Source organism: Chamaea fasciata, unplaced genomic scaffold (genome assembly GCF_029207755.1).
Source record: "Chamaea fasciata isolate MVZ Bird 193981 ecotype frontalis unplaced genomic scaffold, bChaFas1.0.hap1 SCAF_5, whole genome shotgun sequence".
Classification (NCBI taxonomy): Eukaryota; Metazoa; Chordata; class Aves; order Passeriformes; family Sylviidae; genus Chamaea; species Chamaea fasciata.
This window is the reverse complement of record NW_027094090.1, coordinates 59,515,428-59,531,190: the sequence shown is the minus strand read 5'-3', so window position 1 is coordinate 59,531,190 and position 15,763 is coordinate 59,515,428. Positions and strand designations below refer to the sequence as shown.

The following is a 15,763-nucleotide window of genomic DNA, read 5'->3' as shown; positions in this document are numbered from 1 at the left end:
AAGTGGCCTGTATGCTGCACTCTAAATCCCTCTGGAATGATGTCAGCTATAATACTTCCTGCTCTGGCTTCAGCATGTTTTACAATTTGAGAATGACTTTTATGAAATTACCACAAGAAAGTAGACAAATGTAGACTATACTCACGGATTAGGATGAGAAGAGGCTTAAACAAAGACATTTCAAAGAATGTTCTGCAGTTCTTAACAAAGGGGTCATCAGGATTCTTCTGAGAATCCACCTCAGTACCAAAAGCTACGCTACCAACAACATCCAAGGTAAAGCAGTTGTAACACCTGCATTTAATTGAAGAATGATAAATCATTATCTAAAAATCACATATTCATTAATATGCTTGCTTCTATGAACATCACATAGTATTAATTTTTTGCCACAGAGTTTCCTTTTGCTTTTAGATTCGAGCTTTGCCAACAAGAGATGTTTCCATCATTCTGACAAATGCTGATGCTTGATAATGATCACTTTCTCCACACCTGCAAAGTGAACATATGTTCATACAGCTCAGTAATTCCACTAATTTTTTTATTAAAAACAATTTTTATGACCTAGAAATCAAATGTAAAACGTCAGAAATATATAAGCATTTTCTTAGTATGCATACTAAGAAATGAGATCATTCCTTTCTCATTTTTAACTGCAAAAACCACACCAACTTCCAGTCCAGCCTAAACTCTCAGAGACAAGACATTCTTAAGTAAAATTAAGGTACTTAAGGATTTCCTTCTTCTTCTTCATACTCTTCTGTAATGGAACTCTGTGGGCAAAGCCAAGAGAAACTGACACCATGTGGAATCTGTATCTTTGCAAAGGAGCAGCCTGTGCTTTGAGAACACCAAATGATCTGCAGACCATGATCTAGAAACTTCAGAACTTGCTAAATGGCTCCCTGCATATCTGACCATCTATCCAGTTGTCTTATCATCTTTATTTTCCTAGTGGGGTTTAGCAGCTCTATGAAGTTTTGAGATAAACTTAATACATTCAGTAATAAGTCAGTGGACTGAGAAAGTAAAACATCCTTGGAATTTGATTCTTCTAATCTGTGGTGAAGTAAGCAGTGATCCTTGTGCTTCCATGATCCATACAAAAGGCTAATATCAATCTCTGGTGTTTTAATCTGAGTGAGCATGTATGAAGAGAAGGAGTCAGGCCCATTATATCCTGCATATATTACGTGAATCAGTATTTCTAAACTATGATTGTGCGCTGTCATTCTGATTACACCAGAGAAGATTTAAAAGATAACAACAATACTGCAAAACTAAGTAACTTCTTTTGGTCTTCAACTCTTATACACACAAAAATCATGATTAGAAGTTAAAATGTTAAAAGAGGGGGCATTGATATAAAACAATAATTTTCGGACTCATTCATCTACCACTCCAAGGTACTAAAAAAAACAACTAAAAACGAAATTTTGAGTTGTTGGCAAAACACAAAATGCCCAAAGACAACCAAGATTACAGGAGGTTACAAACAGGGTCTTTACATCCAAAAAAACAGCTCCCAAGGCAATTCTGTAAAACTGCAAACTGTATTTATAAATACATCAAACCTACTGAAATGGTAGTATGGTAAAACAACTGGAAGATCATGTTCCAAGATGGTCAACATCATTCATTTATACTTTCAAAGGGTCTTTTCCAAAGCGTCTCTTGAGAGGTGAAACCCTATAATGGATCAATAGCTAAAAGACCAGTCAAAGACAAAGGACAAATGGAAGAAAAGGAAAAGACTGGAAGGATTGAAAAGGTCAATTTTCACCCCAGCACTAGGCTAGTATAATGTATCTTGAGGTTTCATAGCATGTCTTCAGCTGTTTAATAAAGAGATCTCTGTGCTCACACACACACACTTGCATGTGCACATGTGCTGATGTACTTGAAAAAGATGAATGAATTGTAGTTAAATAACCCTTTCTTCTGATGAAACAATATTATTTGTGCTGCTTCATTTTGGGGAAAATCATTAAGAACTTCAGAGGGCACTGACCAGCCCACAAAATGAAGTGTAAGCAAAATTAAGAAAAATCGTGCCTGTTAGAAAGAATGCATTTGAACTACTACCCAGGATTTTAGAGGAAATGTATCTACTCAGAGAAGGGACTAGACAGTGTTGAGAACAGTTCAGTGAAGACCTCTGATTAAAGCAACAGAAAAGATAATAGGATATTAAATACATAACAAACGAGAGAAAGTACAATATGGAAAATATTAAAATGTCATTTCATAAATCAATGATGCATTTTCATCTGGAGTACTGATCCTGTTGTTTCACAAAGAGCAAGCATGCCATGAGAGTGAGTTATGAAGAATGTGGTAAGAATGATTAAGTGCTCAAAAAAGTCTCATTTAAAAAAAAAAAAAAAGAAAGAGTGATGGACTAGATACACTTGATACTAGATCTATTCTTATGTTTGTACATTATTGGCAGCTTGCAGAGAACATACTGGACAGGGACTGATGCAGCCTTCCTTTGTACTTCCACCTGTTAAAATTTCATTAAATAACTGCCAGAAGTACATTAGATGCTTTACCAAAATTACTTTTCAAGTATGCAATGGCTGTCCCCAGGAAGAAAAGGCTTTTATCAGACACACCCTCTATTAAACTATAATCTCTATTTTTTAAATTGAGGGAGGAAAAAACACCTTTTATACAGTAAGTGTGAATTTAGAATAACTGCTGCTATTGATTTTTTTTTCTTTCTTTCTTTCCTTCTTTCTAATCAGCTGCTAATTTTTGGCATGTTGAACATACCTCTGGATATCAAAAGCTTTGCCAGAATCTGCATAGACTTTCAAGTTACACAGCAGGATGTCACAGGCCCGGTTTATCAGTGGTGTCATCTAGAAAGGAACATATTGAATTGTGAACAAACATTAAAATGTCAAGAAAAAAACCCACCAAACAAACAAAAAAAAATTATTTTAAATTATTTTTATCTGATAAATGGGTTAAACCTCTCAGGTTCCTCTGCAGGTGTTGTTAGGCCCTTATGCATAGGTAAGATGAAATGTTGGCACTTTCTGCTCAAAATAAACCTACACATTACAGGGATGCCCTTCTCCAGCTCTGAGGCTAAATACAAGGTCAGGTGTCACCTACCTGACCAATGGTTCTTTCCCCACTATGGCTACACACAGAGAGAGCTATCAGGCAAAAATATCTCCCTGTTTAATCATTCCCTATTCCAAACAATAATTTATCATGATCTCTATTTGGACTACATCACATTTAGGTTACATATGCACCAGGGCAGAAGGAATAATGTTTTCCAAAGTCCTGTAAAGGCATTGGCATCAGTTCTATCCTGCTGTCTCTCACTTTGAGGGACTTACACTAGAAAACGACCCTGGATACCACTACAAGCTGCTGAGGGCACACTGCTATTGGTACATGAGGAAAGGCTTTTCTGGAGGTGATGCCATCAAATGGACATTTGTGTAAATTTATTAATCGAAGGGTTCTTTCCAGTCACTGACACATGCTGGTCAGGTAGACTTAACCACAGCTTGGCTGTAGCCAACAGTGCAATGGTTTCTTCCTTAGGGCTTCATGGAAACCATAGCACAGGCAAACATCAAGGTCTCATTAAAGTCTCACTTTTTGTCTCTTTAGCTTCCTGCATATGAGGAATCAGACACTTCCCTGATTACACCAAATGGGGAGACAGAGGAAGGGGGTAGCAGCAATACAGCCATGAACCAAAAGGAATTATATCCTATAGCTCTTTCCCATATAGACTAGCAAGAGCAGCCTACAACTTAATCCCACAGTCTTGCCTCAACAACTATACCAAGCATCAGCAATGTACACACAGAAACTTGCCTTTCCTTCCCAAACTACCTCCTTTAGCATATGGATGTCAACAAACCTGATTACAGACTTATCCTACTCCTCTGACATTCTTGTTACCAAAAAAGACTTACTGCAGCCTCGCAGCACACTCTGAGAGCTATGCAGCCTGCCCAGCCAAGTCCATTTTGCTTGGCACTTCTACCTCTGTGAAACTGGCATAACACTTTGTGCACAGGCACACTGCCATCTTAACACATGGGCAAGACTCTACGCAGTCAAAAGGCCAACGTGGGAGCATCCAATATGTTTTCTGAAGGCACAAGTCTGACTCAAGAATGTGTCTAGCTGCTCTCCAGGTCCCGTGCCTATATGAGAGAAATTGCATTGCAAAGCTGGGTCGATTTGGGCTTTGCCACAGTCTCGCAAGACAACTCTGGTGCCAGACTGGTGTTTGGTAAAAGTAGCTGTTACACTTTTGGGAGGTGCACACTGCAGTATGCAACAGCCTTCTTCCCCTTTTGGCTTTCCAAAGAATGTCCCCTGCAGCAAGCTTCTTCTCAAATGGTTCAACCAAATTAATACATTTCTGTTCAACAGATTGAACCAAGGCAAAATACTTCATAATCTCTGAGTCCGAGCCCCCCCAAAGAACTGAACCAGCCAAGGAGAACAAAATGAAAATCCATTTTTTAACAGGTATGATGTTTCTGAAACAGATGGTGATCATTTCAGATTTTCCTTTTATTGCCTTATTTTCTCTTTTATTCTTCATCACATCACCAGATCTGTAACCAGCCAGCTGGTTGCTATCACTTTTCAACAGCTGGCAGAGACGTCAGGGGCACGTATGTCTGGCCAGGGCATCCCACAGCACCTCTGCACTTTGCACATTCCACCAGCCTTTAGAAATACTGTTGCAATTCATTCCTAGCCATAAGGTATTTTTATTAGTAAATCTAACCGGGAAAATAGGGAGGGGGGCACATGGATTTGATTTACTGTTAGCATGATAATAACAGAGTCATGCTATGAAGACAATTATTTGTATATGAAAGCTACAGGGGATATCTACTCTGGAATCCTAGGTTGGGTTTGTGTTTTTATTCCCCTGAGGGACATAAATTAGTCCAAGATTGCAGACTACAAAGACCACAGACTGAAACATTCTCAAGTCTCATAACACCTCAAAATCTTTGTCCAATTGTCAAGAAAAATAAAGTAGTGACAGGGGAGGTGAACTATACCAAGTGGAGGAACTGGCACAGAAACAGATATGTTGATCTACACTGCCTTGGGTATCAGTGACTTCCCATACATTCTGATTTGCCAGTCAGAACATAAAACCTGCATAACCTGCCTGAGCTTCAGTTCTTGGTGGGTAAATAAACCCCAGCTGCTTTGTGTTCAGATTGGCTGAGAGTAACAGGATGAAGAAAAATCTAAACAATATGCTCCCTGTAAATATTTGATCTGACAGTTATCTAATAGCAAGAGTAGCCCAGAGTCCAAATTTCTTTCTTTTTGCCAAAGAAGAGCATTTGGGGTTAGGGTTTTCATGATGCCAGGGGCTTTGCTGTATGAATCCTGCCAACATGCTATTTGGCACATAGCAACAATTAGCTTCTGATTCTGCATATGCACAGTGCATGTGGATCTTTGCACTACTCAAAGGCATCAGAGTTACATTCCTCTACTTATATGTGGCCCTCAGTATTCATCAGTATTATTATTCCCGTTATTATTAGCATCCAAACTAAAAACAAAAGGGACTGGATCATATTCACTGTAGGCAGACACACTGGAGACTTTACTGTTCACAGACATCAAGCAGAAGTCATCTTGGGCCTCTTGTCCCACCAATGTTATGAAATATAGAGGAAGGGGAAGGAGGAAGAATACATCCCTAACACAAGAATCGCTTCCATTCCAGATGTCAAGTCCCTGAATAAAACCAGGAAAAGAGCAGAGAGCCAGAAAGATATTTTGTGAGAGGATTTGTTTCCATCAACTGAGAGTGGACCCTGCTATTCCTGGGCACAACTTACCAAAATGAACAACTCAACAAGATATTGGCATGTGGCTCAAGTTTATGCACATTCCATGTATCAGTTTTTACATTAGTGATTTGTTTTGCCTTAGGTGAGCACACTGGCTTTGTCCAGCAACAACAGCAGTTTCCAGAGACACTCCCAAAATGCCTGTGACCAATGTGCACAGACTAATAGCAAATCAAGGAAACCTTAATGGTTGGACTGTCAGATCTTATGTCCTAGTGAGACATGGAAGATCTACATGCCTGAGAGTGACACTAGAGGATTTTTCTGCACTGTTCTGCCACGTTATTACAAGTTCTGCTTTATGTCTCCCTTTGTTTGAAAGAAATGCCTCAACACAAACACTTCACAGGTTATTTAGGACAATGCTACATTAAGCTGTGCGCTCTTCTTTAATTTTTGTGTTCTGTTTTGTTTAAATGGTTTGTTAATGGAGAAAAGGATCCCTGGCATACTGATAGGAGATGACAAGACTACTGCAGCACCATCGGAATAAATAAAAATCAATAGGTTTTCTGCTGGTGTTGGCTGTAAAAGAGAGTAAAGCTATTTATCAAGTCTGACAAGGGGTTCAGAACTGCAGGATCATCATAGGCACCACAGCAAAAAGAAGAGGAACAAAATAAGAAATACTAAATAGGGAATCAAGGTTGGTACAGCAAGATCACTAACATGTCAGCTTGTTTCAATACATAACAGCTGAGTAGGGCATGACAGGAACACTGGGAAGTGTTTCTGTTACTTAGAGCCTCTAGGTATTATAATTCACCGACTCCTCATGAATTACAGCTTGGATCAACTTTCAGTGATTGGTATTGTTCCCACTTAACAGATAAAAAAAAAGTTGTTTCATGTGCAGAGAATTTAAGTAGTTTCTGTCAGATCACCCACAGGCAGTCAATGGCAGAGCTGGAAGTGACATTTCTTGGGTTTCCTGCCTCCTGTCTTTCATTTCTCATTCTTAGTGCTCCCACAGCAGTGGCACTATAAGATTATACTGGAAAGAGGTTATTATTAGATCTGCTACCAATTCCAGTGGCATCTCACATGGAATGCTCCCCAATCTTACTGCTGGATCAAGCTTACAAGTCTATTGCTCTATGCTGTATTCATCACCACTATAGTATTTGTGTTCAGTGTTATCCAGAGCCAAACCGTCCTTCAGCTGGGGTGGACTCCTTTATATGCTTGTTAGAAAAATAAAATTGAAAAGAGAGAACACCCAAGACCTAGAAATCCATAAAAGCAACAGTGAAACAGTGCACAGCTTTTAAAGACAAATTGAGAAAAGAGAAAGCTAGAGAAGATGTCAGAAACTCTTGAAAAATGTTGCAAAAACAACTGTGCAGACACACAGATATTCACTATACTGGCTACCAAACAACTCTATAACCTGTAGTTTCAGTTCATTTCCTGTAACTTTGAAAAATTCAAAATTTCTGGAATCATCTTTTTATCATTTGCTGGCTGGCTATTGGAGATATTTGCCATACTACAGGGAAATTCCTCAAGCTCAGTGAACTTCTCAGCGACATTACACTGCTTCTTTGAAGTGACAAGGGCAAAGCTCGCCTCTGCCCACAGCCCCAGGTGTCTCTGTGGAGCACTGCAGGTTAAACCTTAGCAGCCCACATTAGCTCTGTCTTGAGTTTTGTCCTCCAGTAGCCAGGCCAAAGTGGCTTCCCACTTCTCACTCTTGCCCTGCAAACTGTCCTTTCTTGAGCTTCTGAAATGGAGATATCAGGAACCCATGCTGAACTCTCTGTCCCTCAGTGGATCTTTCATGCGAAGTGATTGCTAAGGGGAGCACAAGGAGTTGTTAACATTTATTGCTCAGTCACAGGCTGATAGCTCCCAGTTCTCTCAGAGCATCCAGACAGACAAGTCTTTGTTTGGAGTGGCACTAGGGGCTGCAGCACTCAAGGGGAAACCACTCTCCAAAGACACTCATGAGGTCTGCAGTCTCTCCAGCGTCACTGTGGAGTCTGCATAGAGGAACAAAGTTAAGGCAGTCATCCAGAGTGAACAGAGTGGAAGACTTTGGTGTGGTATTTTGTCAAAGGAATTGATATCTTGGAAGAAGAAATACGGAATATCCTAGTAGTATTTATAAATATGTATAAAGTAGCATATCTAGATTCTTACGCAATTAATTAGTACCAAATTTGTGTTTGTAATTCAAAGTAGAGAGGAAGGGTTTATTATAAACAGGATGTCTTGCAGATAATGCTGGATACTCTGTAGTATGGCCAATACTACAACATGGTATTTTTGTTTCCATGCTGCTGTAGAGGTTCTGAGAGAGTACCAAATATGGGAGAGTTAAAAAGTGAAATCATAATTAATGAGCATTGATTTCCTTTGAGAAGTGTTGGTATGGCTTCTAAATTAAGCAACAGCAGGAAAAGCACATGGGCAAGGACTTAAGTTGCATTAACTTCAAATCCTAGGATTGCTAATGTATTAGGGTAGAAAATGAAATGCAAGGCTGAGGAGCACATCCGTTCAACAGCAGTTCTTAATCTCACATAGGCTTACTGCAAGTGTCTGTCTGTGTAGGGATGGACAGACTTCTGGTGAAGGCATAGGAGAGAAAAGCATAGTTGCACATTTCAGAGAGACCTGTCCCACTCCTCTTTTTCCCACTTACTGTTGAATGGGAGGAGAAAGTAACAATTTCCAGGTCACCCTAAGCCCATGCAGAGTCACACACCTTCCCAAAGAGCTTGGAAGAGGCAGCATGGGCAAAGCTGATTATCAGGCTAAAAATAAAGATCTCAATCTTTGCATTCAAGACAGCTATCAGGCACTGGCCAGCCCTCCATTTTACCTCCCGCCATTATTCCTGCAGTCCAGCTCGACCAACAAGCCGTGTAAAGGGAGTGCCATGACTTCTCCCAGCCCAGTTTGATCGGCCAGACCCTGCAAAGTTGTGCATGCCCAGCCCTAAAGCAGGATCCCTGAGGCTCCACTCTCTTTCCCTCACCATGCTCCTCAGCCAAGCCTGCCCGGCTGGTGCCAGCAGAGGTTGCTCTCCACAAATTGAGGGGAGTGCGGCGTTATCTTTTGTTAGTCCGTGAGCAAAGAGCTGATGACCTGCAGTAAGGCAAATTAATTTCCGCTAGGAAAATGCAAAACTCTCCTCTCCCCACCACACCATGTGCCACTAATCGCTTGCATATTTAAACACCCTTGCCTTGCTGAAATTTTGTGATGGAGTCGGTGACAGAGCAAATGTCAGGGCGCATAACCAATGGCATTGTCAGTCATGATTAATCAGCATCTCCGCCAGGCTGGCGGCCAATTAGAATTTACCATAATAAGGAGGTGACAGCCGGCGTTGCTAAGCGACCGCTGTCTATAGAGCTGGGAGAGCCAGACACATTTAGATGTTACTGTGGATTTCGATAGCGGCATGTCAAAACAACACAAGCGTCTGCCCAGTGGAAAATTTTACAACCCAGGACTGGGCACTGGAGTGAGGCATGATTCCCTTTCAGAATAAAAGATAAAAAGGAAGAGGTGATGTTTTTGTTACAGGGTTGTTTCATGTAGTTTTTCTTGAAAGAAGACTTAACCAGTCAATCATTTATATACATTTAATTAAGAGATATCGTATCACTGGAACAGGACTTTGTTACTGGGTAATGGGTTCCCATGGCTGAGCAAATGCTGATACATTTATAGGAAATTAGCAGCAGGTCAGTGCAGAGACATTTATTTTCAGTCAGAGGTATTTATCTGGCAATGACATTCTGTTCCAGTCACTTATTTTATTATATGAAAGGATTAAAGAATAAGAGAAGGAGGAAAGGGGAAGGAGATGGAGAAATGAAAATAGACTGACAGCAGTTCCTGTGTTAAACATGAGAGTTGCTGACTCTGCACATCAAGAAAAGCTATGCTCCAACTGGGAGCAATAACCTTTCCTGGACTTCAGCTTACTCCTAAAAGGGCAGGGGAGAGGAAGGGGTAAGGGTCCTTCTTGAGTATGCTACACTTTCACGGACAAACTGACTTAAACAGAGGAAGACAGAGAATCATATCCTCAGACAAGCTTTTTGGATTTTTACCAGTCTATGATCTGAACCATGCCGCATGGAAGCTCTGCTGCATGTGCTCTTTGGGTCTAAATAAAGTGGCACAAAGCAGCAGGTTTTACCTATTCTTAATATGGACCTACATAAAGCAGATGCCTGCAAAAGTCTTTTAAATTATGAATCAGCAATGTCTACACCTTACCTCTTTCAGTTTGGTATCGCTGAAGGCTGGGGTCAGGAGGCTCCGCACATACTTCCATCTGTCATCACGAAGACAAAGGATGCTATCAAGCATTGGCTTGGATATCAAGTTCGGTTTCTAAGTTGAAAGAAAACATAATTCCATTTTAATACAAATGTAACTACAGCTACTTAGGACTCTGGAACTTGGGAAAATTGCTCAGGAATGGCATTGCACTGCTGTCCCACAAAGAGAGGTTCAAATCAGTCCCAAACACCAAGCTAAACATGGATGAGGCTGGGGAAAATTTCTCTTTTGCCGCACTCATTTTCTCTTGGGCTTGTAAAAGTCCTGGACTAGTCCTGGAACTCCTTTCTCAGACTGCTCTGGTTCTGATGTTCCTGGTGTTCTCCTGAGACTGCCTTCACTGAACCCTGGCTTCTTCCCTGCCTTTCTAAGGTGAATAGCAAGCAGACTTGTAAATACTCCCTCTCTGTGTGACATGAGTGCCAATGCACCACATGCTGGTGTTGGTGGGGGACACAGTTTCTGGTGACAGCTGGTATGTCAGACTGTTACATGCATTTTAAAAGTCTTCAGAAAATATGTTGATTAGAAAGCAAGTCCCAGTCCTTACTCTGTTTATAAGGAACACTCTCACTAAGGAGTTGTGGCCTGTGACTCTTACAGCTGCAGCAGTTGGTCAAATATAGTAGCTTAAAGCACTGCCCCGTGAAGTTCCGTACCAAAGTGACTACTGTGAATTCATATTAAATCTCCCCCACCATCTACGAATTTCTTGTCCAGAGAACACTGATATTCACCAAGGAGTAAAAATGATACAAAAGATAAAGATAAAAGAGAAAACACATCAGAAAACAACACACTTCTGCCTGGAAGAAGAATCAGATGTCCAGCCCCATAGCAGAAAATATTACATCATATATTATGTCAGAAGATGTTTCCTAATTGTTCCTGATGACCTCCCATAACAGAGATTCAATTACCACCCCATTCAAACCCTTCCAGTGCTGTACTACTTTTACCATGGTAGTACAATCCCTCTCTCTTGCTGGAGCTTTAGTCTTTGTGCTGTTGCAGGCAGAGAAACCGCGTTATTCTCCCCATCTTTGAAGCTGCCCATACATGCAGGCGACTATAACAACCACTGAGCATATTGCAGCCATCTACTCCATATTTCACTCAATACATGCTTATCAGTTATGATATCTAGGACTGTTTGTTCAGTGTTGGTACTCTTCTTCTGCATAGTCTTGCTGATTTACTTCTTTCTCAAGGTACAGTCCTTGTGACCCAACATGGTACCCCGTGCAGGGATTTTTTTTCCCCAGACATTCTGCGAGTTATATTCCTCTCTATTCACCCTGGAATATTACATACACAACATGACACTATAGTCATTAACTGGTTTGTGGTTCCCTGCAACTTTTGGACTTCCTTCTCAACAATCACTCCCTAGGAAGTTATTCCCTGGCCTTTATCATTAAAGCGGGTTACTCCCCAGAGTCACATGTAAAACATATCCCTTTGAGCTGTCACCATTCCCTTTATGATTATTTGCTCAATTGAATAAGACCACCTTGAATTTTAGCCCTTTCTTTCATAGCATCTTTCATCCTTACCAGCATTCTACATAAATTGTTAGCATACTCAGTACCATCATCAAAACCATTAACAGAAGTACAGAATAATTCTAGCAAAGAAGGCATCCTGTGTTCCTCCCTTCCCTTCCAGCAGTGGACTGTTCCAAAATGCATTTCAGGCATTGTACAGCAATGTTCTGCAGAAAAATCACCCAAAGACTGGTGGTCGTGGGCAGAAGGTGTACACTTCTCTAGTTACCAGGAGGTACAGATGCATTAATTTGTGTATGTGAGATCTTCTGGATACTGCAACAGCAGTACAGTCCCCCATGCTATCAGTAGCAACAGTATCCATTTTACTGGGAGAGAGCCAAAAAAACCAATGATGCTTTGGTCATCCCAATGCCATCTGTTGATCCCTTTTGTCCTCTGACCTTTCCTTTTGGTCTTTCTTTCATTACTACTGTACATGAAAAACAAATTCTTACAACCTGTTACACACTTGGGTACTTTAATATCATTTTGTGCCTCACCACTTCTGATTTTATTGCCACTACATGCTATTTTTTTATCCTTTTTCTTGGAAATCTGACCTACATTCCACTCTGTGAAAAAAACAACTTCTCTTCAGGAGCCATGGAGAACTGGCAATTTAGCTACACTGGTCTTCCACTGCACTTCCTTAACTTTCCTCCTTATTGGAAGAGTTTGCACTTAATATCGTTTCTTTAAGGAGCTGCCAGCTCTCCTTAACACCTTTTTCCTTTACACTTGCCAAATTCTTACTACACTGCATAAGCTTGTAAAATGCAGAAGCCTATTTTATATTGCAAACAGGCTAATGGGATAGTTTTACATTCTCAGCAACACCATCCAGTGAAGTAAACTAATGTCACTGGGACAACACTACAGACCAGTTTTGAACAAAGATGAGCAGCTTTCAAGTAGAAAAGTACATATTAGGCAGAAGGAAGAGATTGACTTAGGTACTGTCATCAGATGACTACTGTAAAACAAAGTAAGGGCACTTTTTAAATATATGTATAGACTATTCCATTTTGTACAGGAACAAGGAAAACCTTGGACAGGCCGTCAGACTTGAAACATCTTGGACTGTTTTCTCTGAATAGCCTCTTTAAATAAATAATCTGTTTTCCAACTTGTCAGTAGGTATCTTTCCTGAAGATCACAAGGGCAGCTAGAAAGCCCATCACTCAGTGGAGTGCTCCATCATTTGTTACAGATTTTCAAAGGCACAGTAGAATCAGAAGAAAGAGCCTCTAGACAATTGGAAATGAACATCATCTCGCAGAAAGTGCTGTATGCTACCCTCTGCTTCACAGTTCTTCTGTGCTGCTAGGGCAGCCATTTACACTGAATCTTGACTCAGCTGGTCACTAAACGACTATTCCTTATATCTTCGGTCTTCATTTCAAACCCTGAGACCCAGATTGCAGTGCTCCTGAGCACTGACTGAAATCAGCAACAGGGAATATGTCTTGATCCTATGAAATGCATAAGTCCAAGAAAGCAGGTCACTGAGTTCAGCCCCCATATTGGCAAACACTCTCAGACCCGTGTTTCAACCACCAGCATTCACTTCTGCTTTATAAAGTGGAGATATCACATCACCTCCTCAGAAATGCTAACAATATATTAACATTTCTGAGGCACTTAGAAACTACAGTGAAACAGCAGAATAACAATTCCCACAAGGAAATGACCAATTTTGTCTTCCAAGCAAGGTTTAAATAGCATACAGAAACAAAAAGAAAAACAGAAAAAATTACAGGGCAACACTTGGAAAAGTATTTTGCATCCAGTCCTAAATTGAAGGCTGCCCAAACTGTGCACTCTATAAGACAAATCTCCTTTGCAAGACAAAGCTCCACTTAGATAATAACAGATGTGATATAAATCTCACTGCATTTGTCTTGAAAGCAAATTCCCTTCCTAAAACCAAACATTCACCCTAAAAAGTGCTCCTAATTGCATAAAGACTGTATACAGCACATTCCCAGCAGGACCCAGTTACTGAACAAAAAGCCTGTTAACTATAATATTATAACTACTACACTAACTATAGCATTGCCTTTTTAGCACTCTACTTTATGACAGTAATGCTCCCTTAACATATTTTTGGTGTATACAGTATTATAAAGGTATAAATGCTGCAAGGAAGGAAGGAAAAACAACTTTGGCCATAAATTACTTTACTCTATATCATTAAAAGTGGGCATGGAAAAACATGTTTGTGTTTACTGGAATACCATCAGCATGACTGACAGTGTATAGTGGATTTCATTTATCAGGTTTTCCTTATTGTTTCTGCAAACACTTTCCTCCTAATTGCATAACCTGTGCTACAGGCTTATATAGCAGGAATGGAAATAGATTTGGTATGAGAATGAGCCTGAAGTATCTCAGTGAAAGATGAACTGTCACCTCTTTCCAAATGGACAAAGGAATAGACGTATCTAAAAAATCTTGAGCTCACAAAATAAAAATTACCACAGGAGGCAGATGTAATATTTTCAGGGGTGGGATTTTGGTTTTTGGGCAGCGAAGGAGGTTGGTTTGAAGTCAAATGCAATCAAGATCGTGTTCCATCTAGCATTATTTAAATACTGAACAACTGCTCTGTGCTTCTTTCTCCTGTGTAATCAACCATTTCTGGTACAGCAATGCTCCATGAAAACTTCTGGCAGCACGGTAATCTCTTGCAGTGTACCTGCAAGTGCTGCTGAGTTCCCACAATCACAGACGTGCCATCAACAGCAAGGAAAATTGGAGGGATTTGCTTGCAAACAAATCCTTTAAAACATCATTGCTTTTAAAAGAGAAAACAAAATAATATTTGCAGATGAATGGCATCTCTCCAGTTGATGCAAGAATTCCCTTTCCCATAAGGTGTTCTTCAGAATGACCCTTCATACCCAGTTATTGTCTTGTTTGTTGTGAGTCAATTTGGATTCCTCTGTCTTACTAAATAATTCAAAGTGAAATTCAAAGTGAATCTTTGGCTCTGAGGCCAAGTGGAACAGAACACCCCCTGTCCTCCAAGTTAAAACCCTTTCCCAAAAACAATGGAGATATCCAAACTGCTTCTGGTCATGGTACATGTTCTTCTCCTGAACTGTGCCTAGACCATGCCTGGGAGACAACTAATCAGTACACAACAAAGCTGTGCTAAGCTTGTCAATATGGACATCTGTAGGACCTATTCATGCACTAATATCCTGTCCGTGTTTCATCTTGAAGTAAAACAGTGAAACTGTAGCCTTCTATGATTCATACAATATTTGTTCCTTTCCCAAGTTTGTCATTAGCAGGCTAGATGTAACCTCTGGCAGCCAGCAATGACTGCCCAGAGCAGAAAGAAAGGTAACAGCACCATGATGTTCCCTTAGACACCACTTCTTAGTTCTTTGGTAGAAAAATGAGGGACAAAGGTTTGTCAGCAGAAGGCAGTTAATGCAGCCATGCACTCTCTAAGTATCCTGAATAGATGAATCTTCAAAGGACCTAAAGGGTACCTTTAAAAACCTTCAAAAACCACCCATCTCCACAGAACCAGCTGCTAATCTTCTCCATGCGCTTTGACAACACAGTGAGAAACAAAACTCTATAAAAAACAAAATCACTGACACTTTGTTATCTTAAACTTAGACTTAATCATAGTCCACTCCTAACAAAACCAATCAAAAACAATTTACTTCTACAGAAGTCAAACGTCAGCACTCAGTCCACTCAGATTCAAACAAGGAACTAAGCTCTAGAGCACCCAAAATCCCAAATCCAAACAGTAACTCCAGCACTAATTCTGGCATTAGTCATCCCTAGCAAACACCATTTGCCTTCATATAAGCTTTCTTCTAGTTCCTCAGCCGTTATGGATCCAGCTTTAACTGGAATACCATGTCTGCACTCCCCTGAACTTTAGCCCCAGTTTCACGCTACAACCCACACTAATGACAGCCATTTGCTGCTCTCTCCTTCAGCCTTTCTTTGATACCCATGGGGACTTCAGTATCCAGAGTTAAGTCTAACTCCGTGTTCCTCGCC

At 40.4% G+C, this 15,763-nt stretch overlaps 1 protein-coding gene across 2 annotated transcripts in view; it reads right to left on the bottom strand.

Moving 5' to 3' along the window:
* TBXAS1 (thromboxane A synthase 1) overlaps positions 1–15,763 on the bottom strand; it is a 259,885-nt gene that overhangs the window by 90,155 nt on the left and 153,967 nt on the right. For both annotated transcript variants that reach the window (XM_066183899.1, XM_066183900.1), the window contains exons 10-12: positions 10,116–10,232; positions 2,779–2,867; positions 146–294 (exon numbers count right to left, since the gene is read on the bottom strand). In XM_066183899.1, the coding sequence (XP_066039996.1) occupies positions 146–294; positions 2,779–2,867; positions 10,116–10,232 (355 nt within the window). The remainder of the gene's footprint in view (positions 1–145; positions 295–2,778; positions 2,868–10,115; positions 10,233–15,763) is intronic.